This window comes from Thermobia domestica, chromosome 3 (genome assembly GCF_964235325.1).
Source record: "Thermobia domestica chromosome 3, izTheDome1.hap1.1, whole genome shotgun sequence".
NCBI lineage: Eukaryota > Metazoa > Arthropoda > Insecta > Zygentoma > Lepismatidae > Thermobia > Thermobia domestica.
In genome coordinates this window covers 176,849,241-176,866,794 of record NC_137456.1, presented here as the reverse complement: position 1 = coordinate 176,866,794, position 17,554 = coordinate 176,849,241, and the positions used below count along the sequence as shown (strand labels likewise).

Sequence of the window (17,554 nt, the reverse complement as noted above, 5' to 3'; positions counted from 1 at the left end):
TCGAACCAAGTCCGATTAGTTCTAGATCTTAGAGAACTTTCTTCTCGTTCCAAACCTGTAAGTGAATTATCTCCAGGTGTACAAGATATATTAGACCAATTAGCACAGGCTAAGTATAGTATTAAATCTGACATGGAGCAAAGTTTTCATCAGATAAAATTAGATGAAGCAGATCAAGAATTAACTAGCTTCAGTGTTCATCAATTAGGATTTCCACATAGTCTTTTTAAAATGAATACGCTACCCCAAGGTTTTCGTACATCCACATTAATTCTACATAGAATTGTCAAAGATATGTTTCGAGACTTTTCCCCCAAAGAATTTCTTTCGTATGTAGATGATTTAATATTTTTCAATAGTACATTTGAAGGTATGCTTAGAGTTCTAGAAAAAGCATTACAAACAGCAGAGAAATTTGGTCTTTTATTTAGTCTCAATAAAACACAATTTGGTGTTCAGAAATTTAAATTCTTAGGCTATATAGTGAATCAGGGCCATATCTCACAGGACCCTGACAAAGTCAAAGCCTTAACTTCCCTCGAACGACCACGCACCCCAAAACAGTTAAAAGCATTCTTAGCAGCTTTACAATACAATAGAATGTTTTATAATAAACTATCAATAGTTGCTGCTCCTTTACATAAATTTGCTGCATCAAAAGACAAAAATTTACAGTGGACTCCTGAACTAACTGAAACTTTTGAGAAATTAAAACAAATGGTAACATCTGCTCCAATATTACAAATTTATAATCCCTCAGCTGAACACATGTTAGTCACAGATGCTAGTTCTGTCGGCTGTGCGGCTGCGCTCCTACAAAAATTACCGAATGAAAAACACTGGTCTATAGTTCAATTTGCTAGTGCTACTCTCCCACCTAGAGTCAAGGCATATCCTATATATTATGCAGAATTATTTGCTGTTTTCTTTGCGCTTCGTAAATTTTACAGATACTTAATAGGAGGACATTTCACCATCTTAACAGACAATTTAGCATTAGTAGCTGTTAAGAAAACCACTAATCTTACTGCACAAATGGTCCGATGGTTAAGTTATATTCAAATCTTTGATTTTACTATTAGGCACATCAAATCAAAACAAAATTCTCTTTGTGATTATCTCTCCAGACATCCTTTGGAATTATCTCCGGAAGAATATGAAGAGATAGAACCGGAAGAACACCCGTATGCTTTTTTGGTTTTAGATAGCAACACCGACATAGCGGAATTACAACGTTTAGATCCCAAATTTTCTAAGATATACAGGGTGTTACAAAATCAAGACACTAATCATCCCAAGTATGCCTTTTGGTACAAACAATATGTCATACAAAATCATAAGTTATATAGGATAATTTATACACCAGCAGGAAACAAATTACGCTTATGCATTCCCGAATCATTGAAGGACACTGTCTTTCAAGAGTTTCACTCAGACACCCATCCTGGCTTTCATAAAATCAAATTTCTCATTAAAGATAGATATTATATTCCTAACCTTCAAAATTGGCTAAGGACAAAGATAAATGGATGCATAGAATGCAATAAGTTTAAACGTAATTATCGCTCAAATGAAATTCATATACAAACCCATCCCCCGTCGGCACTTTTTGATACTTGGTTTGTAGACGCCAAAGGCAAGCTACCAACTTCTAATGGTTATAATTATATTTACGTTGCAACAGAAGCAGTAACCTCCTTTGTGGTAGCACAACCTGTCAAAGATATGACCACAGATACCTTCCTACAATTTATTTATGAGAATATCATTTTGCGTTATGGCACACCAAAAGTTATACATATGGATAAGGCTCCAAACCACACTGCTATCAAAGTACAAGAATTTTTCAAATCCCTTAATATTCAAGCCAAATATGCATTACCAGCGTCACATCGCTCAATAGGCTCTGTTGAAGCAACAATTTCAAAAATTCAATCGGCTATTCGTTTTCTTTCAAAATTAAATCATTCCTCCTGGTCCCAATACGTAACACAAGCAGTAAGCGTCTGTAATAATACGCCACTGACACAATCAGGTACAGCTCCATTTACGTTACTTTATGGGCAACAATTTAGGTTTCCAATAGACAATATCTTACAAATTCCTTCACAGAAAATGGATCAAGATAATAGATTGTTGCAAATAGATGAACTTAGATCCTTGGTCCAATTTCATAGGAACAGAGTATTTCAACAGTTGAAATCGAAAGCGCAAACTAAGCCCAGAGATTATCCGTTAGGTAGTCAGGTGATGGTAAAGAAACTATACACGAAAAAGGGTGAATCGCCATCAATGTCTGAGTTATATACTGGCCCACATACAGTTAAAGCCAAATCATATCACAATAATGAATATATCATAGACATCAATGGCACATTACAGCCCGTAGCAATAGATCGTTTAAAGATCTACATCCCAGACACATCACCAGATCCTGCCTTTCAAGCCAAATATCGTAAATATATGGCTAACAATGCTCCAAAATAATATCATATCTATATATTAGAGATATTTCTCATTTACTACGAATAGTTCTTATATATATATATATATACAAAGTAATTGCTTTCTTTATCATAGAAATGTTTTACATTTCCTTCAGGTAGAGATGAGAGAATTAAAATAAATAAATAAATAAATATATAGTATTTGCTTTCATATTTAGCATAATTTCTTTTATATTTAGTGTATACTTATTAGAATATATATTATATTTGTATATAGATAATATATATATCTGTAAATAGATAGATATAAATGCCTAAATTTTAATATTATTTATTTGGTTAAAGTTAATATATGTCACCCACCCACCTATTCTTTCCCTTCCCCTCTACATTCTGTCAATAATACCACCCAAATATAGAGATAGTACTCATTCCCTCTGCGTCTGATTCTCACCAGCTAAGACTCAGGCAACAGAGTTTGACTGACAAGTTTATGGGTGTTAAGTTGAAAACGAATTTCGCTCAAGGATTTATACAATATTCTTGACACAAAGAATTTTGAAAGGTATTACTTTCTTTTCTTACAATATTTCAGTGTTCACTTCGGAACACATTACTAATCGTGTTCAATTATGTTCTTGGCATAATCCAACATCCATAGGTCTTCTCTAGCAGCCATACTCTGTCGCTTCTTATTTGTCAATTGGTACTCACCAGCCTTTAGCTTCATATATATAGCTATCGTTTACACTGACGTCCACATACATAAACTATTTTCTTCCATGCTAACGGTCTTTCATTTTATTTATTTCCTAATGTCCTCAATCGAGTCAGTTAGCTGACCTTTCTACACCTTCAAAATGAAACGGTTTGCATGCATGTACAACATAAAAAAAAGGATTTCCCGTTCTCTACATACTTATATCAAAATCTCTTTAAGAAGTGTACATAGTTTATTATTTTCAAGCCAGCCACTATGGGATATGTTGAATATATGTATATGTGTAATAAAACACAAACCCATTTCCCATTATCCCATTAAATTCGCGTTTCTTCCCACCCTATATACCATTTCCTTCCCGTATATATATAATTTGATATCAGATGTTAATCTCTCTCTCATCTCTCCTCATCCTACACGGCACCATGCCATCATGTCGTCACCAGCGGCATTCAGCTGACTTCAGCCTCCTGGATGATCTCGTCTCCAGAGATCACAGATGTCTTCATCACATGGACATTCAGTCAAGTTTAACCGCAGACAGCAGTCAACACAGCATTCCTGATTCTTCAATTGTCATCAGCAGCATCCCATGCAGTCAACGTTCCAGTTTCCAGCAGGTGTTTCCAGTGGTTCTCCAGCAGATGCCTCATCGAAGTGGACTCAGCATGGACACGAACCAGTCACCTCCAGTGATCCAGTCCCACCTGATGGACCCCAGTTCAATTCCCACCCCACCCCATGTGTTTTAGTCATTACATTCACTACAAGAAGCCACAAACTATCGTCTTCGACTATCGTTTGTGTTACATCTTGTATTCATCTTCGCTCTCCAGCATCACTGTTTTGGTTACTAGTGCCCAACACAGACTTCCAGATAACCAGCGGCAGTATTGACATCTTCAGACATCAGTTCGCAGCCAGGGTTTCCGTCATCCGACATGATGTTCAGTGCAGTCATCCCACGAAGAGCTGGCCTCTCAACAAGGATGCTCCCTGTTACGTCGCCCCTGCCTGATACGCAGTCAGCGTGATTCTATGGAGTCGCGACCATGAGAATCAGCACGCTCCTGTCCAATGGTTTCGTCTCATAAGATGCTCCATCTTCTCAAGTCATCGCTCATCGCAGTTCATCATCCAAGGAAGACGTTCCTTCTCCTTTGACCCACTTGCTGTATCTACATTGTCAAGGTTAACTTTCTCTATGACAATGAACTTGGTTTCATGACACATTCAACCACCACGATACTATGTTTACAAACACTTGTGTAGTGATTCACAAAAGTGAAAGTGATACAAACTCCACCCAATATCAGTGTCTCTGTTTCAAGTTACAATAGCTATATACAGTGAACACTCGCTACTTCGTACTATTTATTGAAATATTAAAAATTTCATTGCTCTCTTTTAAAAATTTGATGACTCTGCATTCAAATAAGAGAACAATTTTAGCAGAAGAGGCTATGTTATGTTTAATTAATTATTGAAATGTTAAAAACGAAACTTTTGTATATGAGTGTACAATTAAGAACATTTCATCAGTGTTATACGAAAAAAAATAACGTTAGACGTCATAAGACAAACAACTTTTAAAAAAAAACCCACAACGAAAATAAGTTACAAGGATTGCTTACGTACAAGTTGTTTGTCACATACTCACTCTCTCAGACTAGTATAAAAGCTTAAAATTTTAGAACCAATTTATCTTTTATTCTCAATCTTCATCATACTTTTGTCGTCGCTACTCCGTCATCTTGCGACTTACAATTGGACTTTGAAGCTTCGACGATGATGGTCAACATCGAGCTGAGAGAGAGACCTCCTAACGTTAAGAGTAAGTTCTTTACCTTTTGAATAATTCAAGTCTCTTTGAAGAAGTAATTTCTTCAGGCAGTCTCCTGCTATGGCCTCAAGTATAACAGCTCTTAAAGCTAAGAATTTATCATTTATTAATGAATACTAATGTAATGTCTTGCAGACCTTTTGAGCTCATTTTTATACTTAATGTTTGATAATATTACGTCTGCACATTTGTAATAATGATTTAGATATCCTTGTAATAAACATATACATTGAATTCCTTTCTTTAATATACTACCAAATTATTGATTAGCTGTTAACTTGAGTAATAAGATACTAACCACTATACGCATCTAAATTTCATAATCAATAATATATAGACAAATATTTTTAAATTAAACACAAGACCAACTTGCATTTGCTCATCACTAGGTGTTTGTTATTATTTTGGATAATATCTCATTAATTATATTGTAAATTATGGTCTTGTTAGTGTTATAATAGGTGATGTGGTTATCGTACAGCATCCATTTTTAGGTTTACAAAAAGAAATCCGCTTTTCTTAAAATTATAAAGACTTACCCTCACCCATATCATTTTGTTAAGATCAATGAGATCTATGGATAGTATATGTCTGAAGAAATACCATATTCAAGATGTAATCTCTACTTGGTCAGAACTTGTATACATAAAGAGTGATTCTTCTTTGTCTACACACACTAGGGAGGTAAACCTGAGCGACAAATGGCGTAGGTCAATGAAAATTTGATCCATGATTCACTAACCCACCACTCACCGTGACCCACTATGACCTACCGTGACCCACACAGACCCACTGCACACCATGAAACAATCTGACCCAGTAGCCCACTTTAACAGGCCACCCACCGTGACCCACTGATCCACCACCCACCATGATCCTCTGTGACCCACTTCGACCTCACCTATCATGACTCACTCTGATCCATCACCCACCAAAACCCATCGTCATTACCTCCGACCCATGATCCACTCTTCACTGAGAAATTATCAGTAATCGGACTTCGAATTTTTACGGTCAACCGCTGAAACACCGCTCTGTTACAATACCAGTGGATCTAATCTTTACGATATAAAATGGTATAGTACACGTCATGGACCATATTACGATGAATTTCAGATTAATTATCGTATACAATTATTTCCTTGTTGAATTATTATTATTATTTTTTTTTTACTGGAAACAAATTTCTTAAATCGAGGTAAGTAGGCCAACGTAAAAAAAAAAAAAAAAGAAAGAAAATAGTAAAATTCGACTGTGTCTCGAAAGTCAAATAATAAGTCCTATTGCTATTATTACAATTACAAATATCAATATCGAAAATTGCCTTTCTTTTTCACTTAAATATACTCATCTCAGGTAAGTAAATACTCGTAGAAACAAATGAAAAAGGAAGAAAAATGGAGGGCTTGAAAGTAAAACGTAGACAAATTCATTAGTGTTCACAAGATGCTGTTTACAATGCACTGAGCAGAGTGAGTCGATGTGTCGCTGGGATAGAGTGGGTGGTGGCTTATGGTGGGTCGGTGGGTGAGAGTGGGTCACGGTGTGTGGTGGGTCGCAGTGGATCACTCACTCAGAAATCTTGACCCAAGACCCCACTCCATCTCCGCTGAGAGCAATTCTACTTACATAAGGTAGCCAATCTTTCAACCTTTGAGATCTACTTTTCATTTCAGAAATCACCGGTGGTTCATTTTTCTTGATATAGTTTCCGTATGAAGATAAGTAGTGTATATTGGTCTAGTGGCATGTTTTTACAGCGTCCTCCGCAAAGTCAACTCAGTGAATTTACATCGTTTTTTGCCATCATTCAAAAGTTCAGAAATTTATGATCCCGAACTTTCGATATGTGACAACCTTGCCATTTGAAATCAAAAGTTCTAGAGCAGTAGTGCTCAACCTATCACAACCCCCATTTTATCACATCCTCTAGCCAGCGACCTCCTTATAATTTCTGGTTTGCAATAAGCTTGTGTGAGACTTTTAGTATACTTATTGTGGAGATCTCACGATATCCATCTACTTCTATAATAGTACAATCCATTTGTTGTATATAGTGGATACAGTAACCAGCGGCGGATCAAGCCGTTTTTTGAGTCACAAAAATAATTGAAACTATGTTTATATACTTCTGAAAGTTTATAGTAAGCGTTGCCTTTTATTCTTTATTGGATTTTTTTTTTAAATATTAGGTATACGTAGTTTCAGTTGCAGTTTCTCTGTTACGCAATGCGTAAAACGATATTTGATGTCCACAATGTCAACGTCCAACCTAGCCATAATATCCATCGAGAGAGAGTTAAGTTGGAAACTCTTGCAGGACCCTGGAAAAATTGTAAACTCATAATACACCTATCATAGTCTGGTTTCTGGCTGCCCCTTCAGCTTTTACCTTCTAGATCCGCCACTGGCCATCATTCAAAAGTTCAGAATCTTACGATCCCGAACTTTCGACATGTGTCAACCTTGCCATTTGAAATCAAAAGTTCCAGAGAATTTGCAAGTAAGATCTTGCGCTCTTTGGCGGGTAACGTCCAATCAGTCCACTAGAGGTCAGAGTCGTCCGTTCACTAGCCCGCTAGAGTTAAACATAAAACAATAGCAATGGTTGATGCAGACAGTACAACTCATACCAATGCGGCCCACATCTCGCAACTTGTTGATCAACTAGTACACCGCGGGCAACGCGTTGGCCACTTCTGACTTACATACACAAGAAAAGGAATTAAACAAACGAAGAACTTACCTTTATTCATTACGAGCAAGTACATGTTTAATGAATTCATGCAAGACGTAGATTATGTGGGGTCATTTTTAAATAACAACTACAAAGAAAAAGTACTTAATTAGATTTATTTATTTTCCCTAGTTTGTGACATTTACACTAATAATTTTTGATTTAAAATAGTTAAATTCATAGCTATATGTTGTTCCAAGATTATAAAAATCTAGATTATTTTAGTTGTTCTTAATTTTTGATAAACATTCCTGATATAACCAATGGGTGACGCTTGTAGATTAAAAAAAACCACAACGTACTTTTTACATATATAAATGGTACATGTATTTCAAATCATTAACGGCATTACTATAAAACACTATTTTTATGTTGTAAAAGATAAATACAAATTTAACAAGATACTATGTAGAGTTATCAGTCGATGCGCATTCTCTTCAAAGATGAGTATACAAGTTTCGTCTGTAGATGGATAAGTTAAGGTGAAGGTCTCGTGCTCAATACACATGTACTGTACACTAAGTATATGTGGTTTCTCTTTCTCCTCTCTCTCTCTCTCTCAGTCTCTTTCCTATTTTCTTTTTGATAAAAGGAGAGTCTTTGCTTAAATGCAACCTCTAAAATATAATAGACTCCTTTTAACTTATACCAGGGATAAAAGTGAAGGGGAACGCGGGCAGACGTCCTTCCCCCACTTCCGAAAAATATCTATGGCGTTCCCACACTTTCTAAAAAAATTAAAATGGGCAAAGATAGGCACGGGGCACGGCGTGACGTCAAGTGTCCCCCTACCTTTTCAAATTCACTTTTATCCCTGACTTATACTGTATGTCATTATTTTTTTTAAAAAATGCAACTTGCTATTTTGTTTGTTTGAAAGTGATTTTAAATTGAGAATCACTGAAAGTCGTCATCTAAGTATAACTTACAAGACGTTCAATCTGTGCTTTTTTTTTGCCATACAACAATCCAAAACTTAAAAGATGGAATACAAAATAACTACTTAACATTTTGACAACTTAAAACTATGAAATATAATTGTTTTATGTAGTGCAATACTAGAAGGATACAGCTGATGAATACGTATTATATGAGTCACAACTATTATAAATATAGCGACTTCTCTCAACTTCTTGGTTCTAGTTTTATCCGAAAGGGTAATGGTGAAACTGAGACGCCTCCTGATGGTCGCGTTGATGGAATTGGATCTCCTTCAGGTAACGATAATCGATAGTTTTGTAATATCGCAGAGAAGAACAAGAATAAGTTATTCCTAGCTAGAGATTCTCCTATACAGGATCTTTTCCCTGCAATTAAATAGGAAACACATACTTTTACTTACATATACACATTTTACATTATATTAATAAAAACATTATTATATTAAAGCTTCATAAATAATACTACGAAACTTCAGGTTACAATGATACCGAAGCAACATAAACATAAAACTACGTAACACAATAGATTTATAAATTCAATGCGATACACATATGAATTCGGGTATTCAATATTCTTCAAGCAGCAAACTTACAATTCAGAAAAAAAAAATTAACGCAATAAACATTTCGGGCAGACTTTTTATGGTTAAAATTCTTCAAATTCAGACTTTTTAAATATAAACATCTGTAATCAGACTCAAAAATGAATCTCAGACTTCCAATCTTAGATTCGAAACAGTAACAGTCAAGTTCAACTTCATTGGTTTGTTTCGGAGAAATTATCTTCTAGTATTCACTAGTGAAAAATTCATTATCAATTTATTCACTTTTCGCATTTTTATATTATGCTTTTACGCGATATCCTCCTTTGGTTATAGGTTATTTGAATGCTCATAATGAATACAAAAGAAAGGTAATCGAGTAACAGCGTATATTCGACAAACAGTATAAAACAAAGCTTTGGAATTTTCATAATTCTGAACTAAAAATCAGTAATGAAATAAATCAATCGAATCTATAAGAAAACACATGATGCAGCCCCTAAACCCGAATATCTCGACTGCACCAAACTGAGTGAGAGGTTTCTGACCCAAGAAGAAAATGAAACGAAATTAAGAATTTCAGTTTAACGTCCAACGATTATGCTCGTTAGACTAAGGAAGACGTATGATTAAGGCAAGTGAATGATAATGAAATAATTCGTGGAATGATAATGTGGGAGACACAAATCGTTGCCTGTTGCAGTTCTTAAGAGTTTCTTAACTCTTCTCCACTTCAAATTAGCAGCATTCTTAAGATCCTGATACAAAGACATGCAAAACATATTGCGGACTAGAGTGTATACATCAATCATAAAGTGTTTTTTTTATAATTTAGAACATTGATATTGGTCATACGATAAAAATAAAACTGTAAATCATTAATGAATCCGAGAGCTTGTTCTTCATTGTAATAAGAAGAAAAGTTTTAAAAGCTGAAAATTGGTAATTATAATTAATTACCAAATGTAGGCTTAAGAAACACAGATAGTTCATGAATTGGCGACTAGAGTTTATCTCCATATAGCAAATATATGAAGCTTAAAACTAATAAGCATGAATTAACACATATTGAAAGAACGAATTTCCGAGAAATTTTTTACTACGAGTAAGACATGTGTGTCTTTGGAGGATTTGACTTCCGTTTAGCAAATAAGTATTACATATTGTCATTTCACTAGTTATTTAACTACGATCATTCATTTTTCATCGTCTCCGTAAGCCTAAAGAGCACTTCACAAAAGTAACTTAGAAGCAGTAGTATCCCAGTTTCGATCACGAGAGGAGGTAGCGCGTTTTAGTTTATTAAACCTTCAATTCAAACGCGTAATTTAATGTTATCACATCAATTTCATGCTTATCTTGTCGAATTATATGTAGATCAGACGCCCATCCAAAAATTTTGGTCGGGTAGTCTAAGCTTTGTGCCCGTGTGTGTGTGTGCGGAGGGGGAGATCCAATGCTCCAAGCCACTACATTTCTGTAGTATTGAATGAGTATTATTCTGTACCCAAAAATACGATAAGTAATTCTAAAGTGTAAGATCAAATTTTCGTGCTACAAATGTATGTTGTGTTAGGAAGTTTCTTTTTTTGGGGGGAGGGGCTTCGTACCCAATAGACCCCTCCGTGGGTGCGCCTATGTACATTACTTATTGTTTAAATTATTATTATTATTATTATTATTATTATTATTATTATTATTATTATTATTATTATTATTATTATTATTATTTCTATTATTATTATTATTATTATTATTGCTATGTGCGTGATGTGTTCTGAAAATTGTACTTTTCGATTGGAAAGGCGAAAGTATAATTTACAAAAATAAAGAAAGAACGAAAACTATAAGTCCTATAGCAAAAGGGTTTACAATATAACTAAGAAAAGAAGTTATAGTTACCTGCTCCGAAAGGAAGAAAAAATTCTTCGTGTTTCTTAACTTCACCATTTTCTTCTAAAAACCGCTCAGGCTTAAATGTCTCAGGATCATCCCAACAATTTTTATCCATGTGACATGACATCAAGTTAGATACAATGACTGTGTGCTGCAGGAGAGAAATGTGATTAATTAACAATACAGCAGACGTATAAATAATGATTATGTTTACTCATATGTGTTTTCTCAAAAATGCTATATTGCTTCAATAAGGAAAAAATATTAGAACACTATTTAAAAACAAAACAAAACAAAAAAAACTATGTTCAATAGGTCAGCTATAAGATATACTGTACATCGTACAGCTTTCTTAAGATACAAAATTCATCTATATCAAAACTTCCTTGCTAAGTTTTGAAAGGATAATTCTGGTACCTATACAAAGTTTTGTTGTAGGGAAGATGTACCAAGTTTCATGATTTACAATACGAAATTCAAAGTTAGAAACACATAACAAAACATAGAATTTTCATTTTATTATACGTGTTTTTAACTCATGCTAATCATTTAAAACTTAAAATATTAATTCCTATCACAATTTTTAATTAAGTACGAGTCTCGTATAATATATTAGAGTGATACGAATAAAATGTCGTCCCAGGTGCGTCACTTCCTGTACGTGAGTTTTCTCTGAGTTCTCTCATTTCCTCCAACTTTCATTTTATCCATTTCATTCATTATCATCATCGTTTTCTTTAGACTTGGTTTCAATAACGTAGAACGTGAAACTTTTTTTTTTAAAAAAAAAGAAAAAGAAAAACTTTTTTTGCTGGAGTTACAGCTCTATGTTAAGCATGAAAGTGATTTTTTCTAATTTGATACCCGTCTTTTTCAGTCTTGTAGACTAAAGGAAGTGGATGGTCAATGAAATTGAATTATCAAGAAAGAATTGGGGAAATGAATGTGTGGGAGGTAACGGAAGGAACCTCAGGAAACCGGAGGACAATGCTGTCCACCATAAACTCTCATTATCTTGGATTAAACCAGGGACTCCTCGTACCAAAGATGAGCCCTCTATACTACTCCTTTTCGTCCTCCATCAACTGGGCATAACGTATTAAGAAAGGTTAGAACAGAAGTTGATAGCACCATTTCGCTGTAAGTTGCGGGGGTTGAAGGAACTTGGAAGAAGGACTAGTATTTGGTTGAAGAAGGTATTTGGATCAAACTTTTTTGCCGTAAGCAGTAGCGAACGCAGGAATTTATTTCGGGGGTTGTCCAAACTCAATATGAAGGTATTTTATATTAAAATTCCCAAAATTACCCCTAAAATTAGGCTAAATTTACACAAAAGTCGAAATTTCGGGGGGTTCGGACCCTCAGGACCCACACCCTTCGTACGTCCCTGGCCGTAAGTTAGTTTTATGAGGCACTAGCATCAATTAGCCGCTTCCCTGGGTTAAACTAAGAAAAAAATAGTAATGTTTCGTTAGTCAGTCACTTTTTACTATTACTAAAGCGCTCCTTGATATTGGTCATTTTCGATGATTTTTATATATCACCTCGCCTCCCCATGTTGCGGGCCAAGGCATCGGAGGTATCATTGTTCATCTCAGCGACCCCGAAAAGTATGAATTCGACACTGATACTGGTGATTTTGCTTTTATATATACAGGGTGTTTCAAAACAACACCGACAATGTTTGGGAGCTGATTCCTGACACCAAAATAAGACAAAAGTATAGACCATCTTGGGTGCACAAATGCTTCCTTTCGGAGTTATAGGCTGCCGAAAACATGAAAAATTAACTTTAAAGATCTATAGCTCCAAAACTATGGGACCTACCGTAGTCGGGTCAACACTTCACTTAGGAACTAATATGTGCCCTATCCAAAAATACATATTTCAGAATCCTAAGGTATTCACGAAGCAATTTTTATAGAGTGAGTGTGGCTAGGGGCATATAATTTGAAGTACTCTCCAACTGCTTCTATAAAAATTGTTGTGGAAGTACCGCAGGATTCTGAAACAGGATTATATAGTACCGCAGGAATATATATAAAATAACCCCCTCATAAATTTTTGCGGGGCTCAATTTGGATTTAAATGACATCAGAAGTGTTACTGTTAATCTCAGCGACCTTAAAAATATAGATTCGATACTAATCTATATTCGGTCATTTTCCATCATTTGTAAATGTCTTTCCCCTCCTTTAAGTTAGATCGTCAAAGTGATATGACAAAAATCATCTCATGTTCGAACTTAATCTAGGTTGAAAATTTTATCGAGATCAGTCCGGTGTTTCAAGAGTTATTAAGTTTTATTTATTTTTATATGTATCTCTCTCTCCTACATCCTTCCCTAAGTTCTATCGTCAAAGTGAATAGATAAATACAACCCCAGGCCCAAACCTCATCTATGTTGAAAATTTGATGGAGATCGTTCGAGTGGATAAAGAGTGAATTCACATAGACAGTCACTTCATTTTTATTTTTTACACACACACACACACACACACACACACACACACACACACACATATATATATATATATATATATATATATATATATATATATATATATATATATATATATATATATATATATCCGTCTCCCCTTCCCCCTCTCATACGTTGCACCGTCAAAGTTAAATGATAAAAATTATCCCAAGCCCGAACGTCATCTGCACTGAGAAAAAAAAATGTAGGTGGCATACTTAAAAACGTAGGTTACATTCGTAATTCCTGTAGTTTCTGGACTTAACGTACAAACGTATATAACATCCTGCAGCAAACGTATAGCTGAAAAAGTATGTATTATACGTACTGTCTGCACAAGTGCAATGACGTCATTCGTGTGACGTTATCTGCAGTAACAAGTATATACGGAGGTAATATCTAGCTTTGTGACGTCAGGGTCGTATGTAGCATGTGGGTTAATAATGACGACATACACTGACTATCAGGACGGAGCATGATTTCAAGAAGTATGCAATATACGTTCTGTACGTATGTTTCTTGCGTTCAACCCCGAGACAGCATCTATATTGTACTTGTGCCCCATACGTACGACTAGATACAGTATACGTATTGTAAGTATGTATTATACAGATTTTCCTTATGTCGCACACAGCTTGTCCAGATACAGCATACAGAATATCCGTATGCACCATACAGAGTGCATATATGTAGCTTACAGACTGTCTGCATGCAGCATATAGATTATACGTATGTCGCGTACAGGTTGGCCATATGTAATGTATAGATTGGATGTATATAGCTAATAGGTTGTCCATATGAAATATACAGATTTTACCTGTATCGAATACGTATTGCCTTCTTGTAATGTATGGATCGGACATATGCAGGATCTAGAGTGTACGTATAGTGCACCATTATTAAAGTGCTGCAACATACTGCAAAGTGCATGATACATTCTTACTGTAATGTTGTCAAATATTGTTTTACTCTGTATGAAAACAAAAATAGCTTAAAATATGGTTGATCTCCTTTGTGCCAATAATAATAAAATTAACAATACTACACTTTTCAAATCTTAGTTTGGAGCAGTGAAACTGTCCAAAGAAATGTATTTACCTGCAGGGTGTCCTATAAGTTTGGGCTTCCTGCTAATTCGTTGGAAAGCTACTGCAAAGTCAAGTGTTGAAAAGTGACACAAGCGTTAATTTTAAAATTATGGGCACAAAGCAGGGGCGGATCCAGGACGGACTTCTGGGGGGGGGGCCGGTCGGCGGTAATACTGCTACTTTTAAGAGCTCCAAACTTGTTATGGATGGGTTTATTTATATATAAAATAAGAAAGTTACCTCTTGTGGGGGGGGCGATCGCCCCGATCGCCCCCCTCTGGATCCGCCCCTGGCACAAAGGAGGTTAACCATATATTAAACTATTTTCGTTTCCATACAGAGTAAATCAATATGTGATATATTACTGTAAGAATTTATCATATGGTTTGCAGTTAGTTAGATGCAGCACTTCAATAATAATGCAAAATGCACAGCCTTATACAATCCTATATTCAAACTCAAACAAGATTTACGTACAATCATTTATTAAGCTGTTATCATCCATTGCTTGTACGATATAAAGATTATTTTACCTCATTCTTTTCCTTAATAGTATCTTCTACTAAAGTGCAGTTGTTACCACAAGAGGCCTGAATAGAATTTTCCAGAAATAACTTCTCTGTACATTTTAATTAACAGGTATGTCTTTTTTTTCTTTAAATGTCGCAATAATTAAAAGTGTGGTGTCAGCCGGAAACGTATTCGCTTACAATATGATTCCTACTCAGTACTCGCCATTAAAAATGAAACACCAAGAAGGAGACTGGGTAGATGCGCCAAAGTTCCCAGGCCGATACCTAATAGTAAGTGCAGAATACTCTTAAACGTTCGCTGTATTCGCTGTGTGACAACGTGGTGACAGCGGAGGCGTTGTGCAGCTATCGACTAAACATATTTATTCTTCCCTGCTATAGACATTCTGCAAATTTGGACTTTCCTGGATGCATCCTTCTTAGTGCAACATTTTAAGGAAAGAGCAATTTAACAGTCTCATACATTGCTTAAAGAAAGAGCAATGATTCTCAGAATTACTCGGAAGATATATATACACAATAATTTAAAACCGTTATTTCAAACTTTGCAATTCAAAGCACGAAAAGAACTATAGATAAAGGAACACTGATTTTAGCCAAATAGTAATTAGTAAACTTAATCACACTCAGTACCATTAGTTGCTTGGTGTTATCCGTAAGTCAGAGATCACGGTATCTCATTTCGTGTAGATTTTTGCATTTGTTTAACGCTAAAAATGTATTTTATCGCTAATTGAACCCAGTACCATATATATACCGACAGGACGTACCTTAGTCACAAGGTGACATGAGTGAAACACTAAACTATTCGATTGACACCTGCGGCCTTGTCAACACTAGAGAAAGTTACAAAGTGATTAAGTAAATACGGAACATAGTTCATACAAAGTATAGCGATGTATGAAGTCTCCGTTTCATACGACTTGGATAAAGAATACATCTGAAATAGCAACAAAGAAATATATAATGATTTCTCTGGATAATTTGGATTAGTCCAGAATTCGAACACACACACGCTGGTAAGTCCAACATTTTTTTTTTTTAACTTCTTTCTTCGGATTCCCAATAAAGTTGACTACTGAAAAGCTGAGTTATAGATTCTGTATTAAAACAACACCTTCGCTAGACATGTTCAGTATACACATTGTCTTACATACAGAACAATACATTAGTTATTAATGCATGTCTGAAATAATAGTGCTTCGTATAGAATTTTACTTCATCCAATCGCAATAGCACAAAGATAAAAAATATTGCTAGGGATAATGTTCTTATTACAGAGAAAAAGAATTAAAATGACTTAACATTAACAATCATTTTCTTTAAACAGAGATAATATTTTATTATAATTTATGGAAGAAAGAAATAATTTGTAGTACAGTATCTTTATTAGGGTTATATATTCGTACAAAATAATGTAAGTACAACTGAGTCTGTCTTCAGAAAGGACGTACTTTTAGCCACAACCTACACTGCTTCTTTTGACTGTCTTTCAAGCAGAATCCTGGTTTGATGCACGAAATACCTGCAACAAAAATCAGAAAATATTTAAAATGTTATATTCAGTGTGCTTAATTTGGTTGTACTTAACAATACAAAGTATCTTAACATTTTTGAGATTAAATGGACAAAATCTGTTCGGTCAGGTATGGACTTTTGGGTTGCACGTAGAAAAACTATGAAGTGTTTATTGATGCTGAACAACAACTCAAAATGTATTACCATTCAAAAGTAAGTGGGTACCTCAATGGTGTTCGGGCTACCATGGGGTACCTAATGTCTGTATTTTTTAGATATATGAAAATATATGTCTCTAAAATGTAAGGAACTGACATCTGTTTACCGAAAACCTCAACTCGGTAAGCCTTATGGATATCGAGATATGGGAAAATAAAGAGCAACACTACAGAACTGTGGAGTTTGCGTACTAGATGGTGCAGTTTCGGAAACGTAATTACGAGGGCTTACAACAACCTCAAAAGTAGTTTCAATTAAATACACTACACACACGCCCTGATGGGGGTTTTCGGGTACCATGATATTCCCAGAACTCTCATTTCTAAATATTCTAAAATATGTCTTAATAACGTTTTAAAGAACGTTAGAGGTGTGTGTTTACCGAAACCGCAAGTCGGTACGCCTAACAGTTACCGAAATATGGTGAAATAAAAAGCGACACCATAGGTACGTGGAGCTTGCATATTAGACAGTACAATTTAGAAAATTAATTAAAATATGACTATCAAGATATTGTCAAATAAAGGGAGGATCCATATAGTTATGGGGTTTTCGTGTTAGGTGGTAAAATTTCCGAAACCGGTCAA

At 35.1% G+C, this 17,554-nt stretch overlaps 1 protein-coding gene across 2 annotated transcripts in view; it reads right to left on the bottom strand.

Moving 5' to 3' along the window:
- Window positions 1–8,305: 8,305 nt before the first annotated feature.
- Window positions 8,306–17,554, bottom strand: part of LOC145680880 (methyl farnesoate epoxidase-like) — a 190,426-nt gene continuing 181,177 nt past the window's right edge. For both annotated transcript variants that reach the window (XM_081752028.1, XM_081752027.1), the window contains exons 8-9: window positions 11,134–11,278; window positions 8,306–9,055 (exon numbers count right to left, since the gene is read on the bottom strand). In XM_081752028.1, coding sequence (XP_081608154.1) covers window positions 8,874–9,055; window positions 11,134–11,278 — 327 coding nt within the window. In that variant the 3' untranslated portion in view covers window positions 8,306–8,873. The remainder of the gene's footprint in view (window positions 9,056–11,133; window positions 11,279–17,554) is intronic.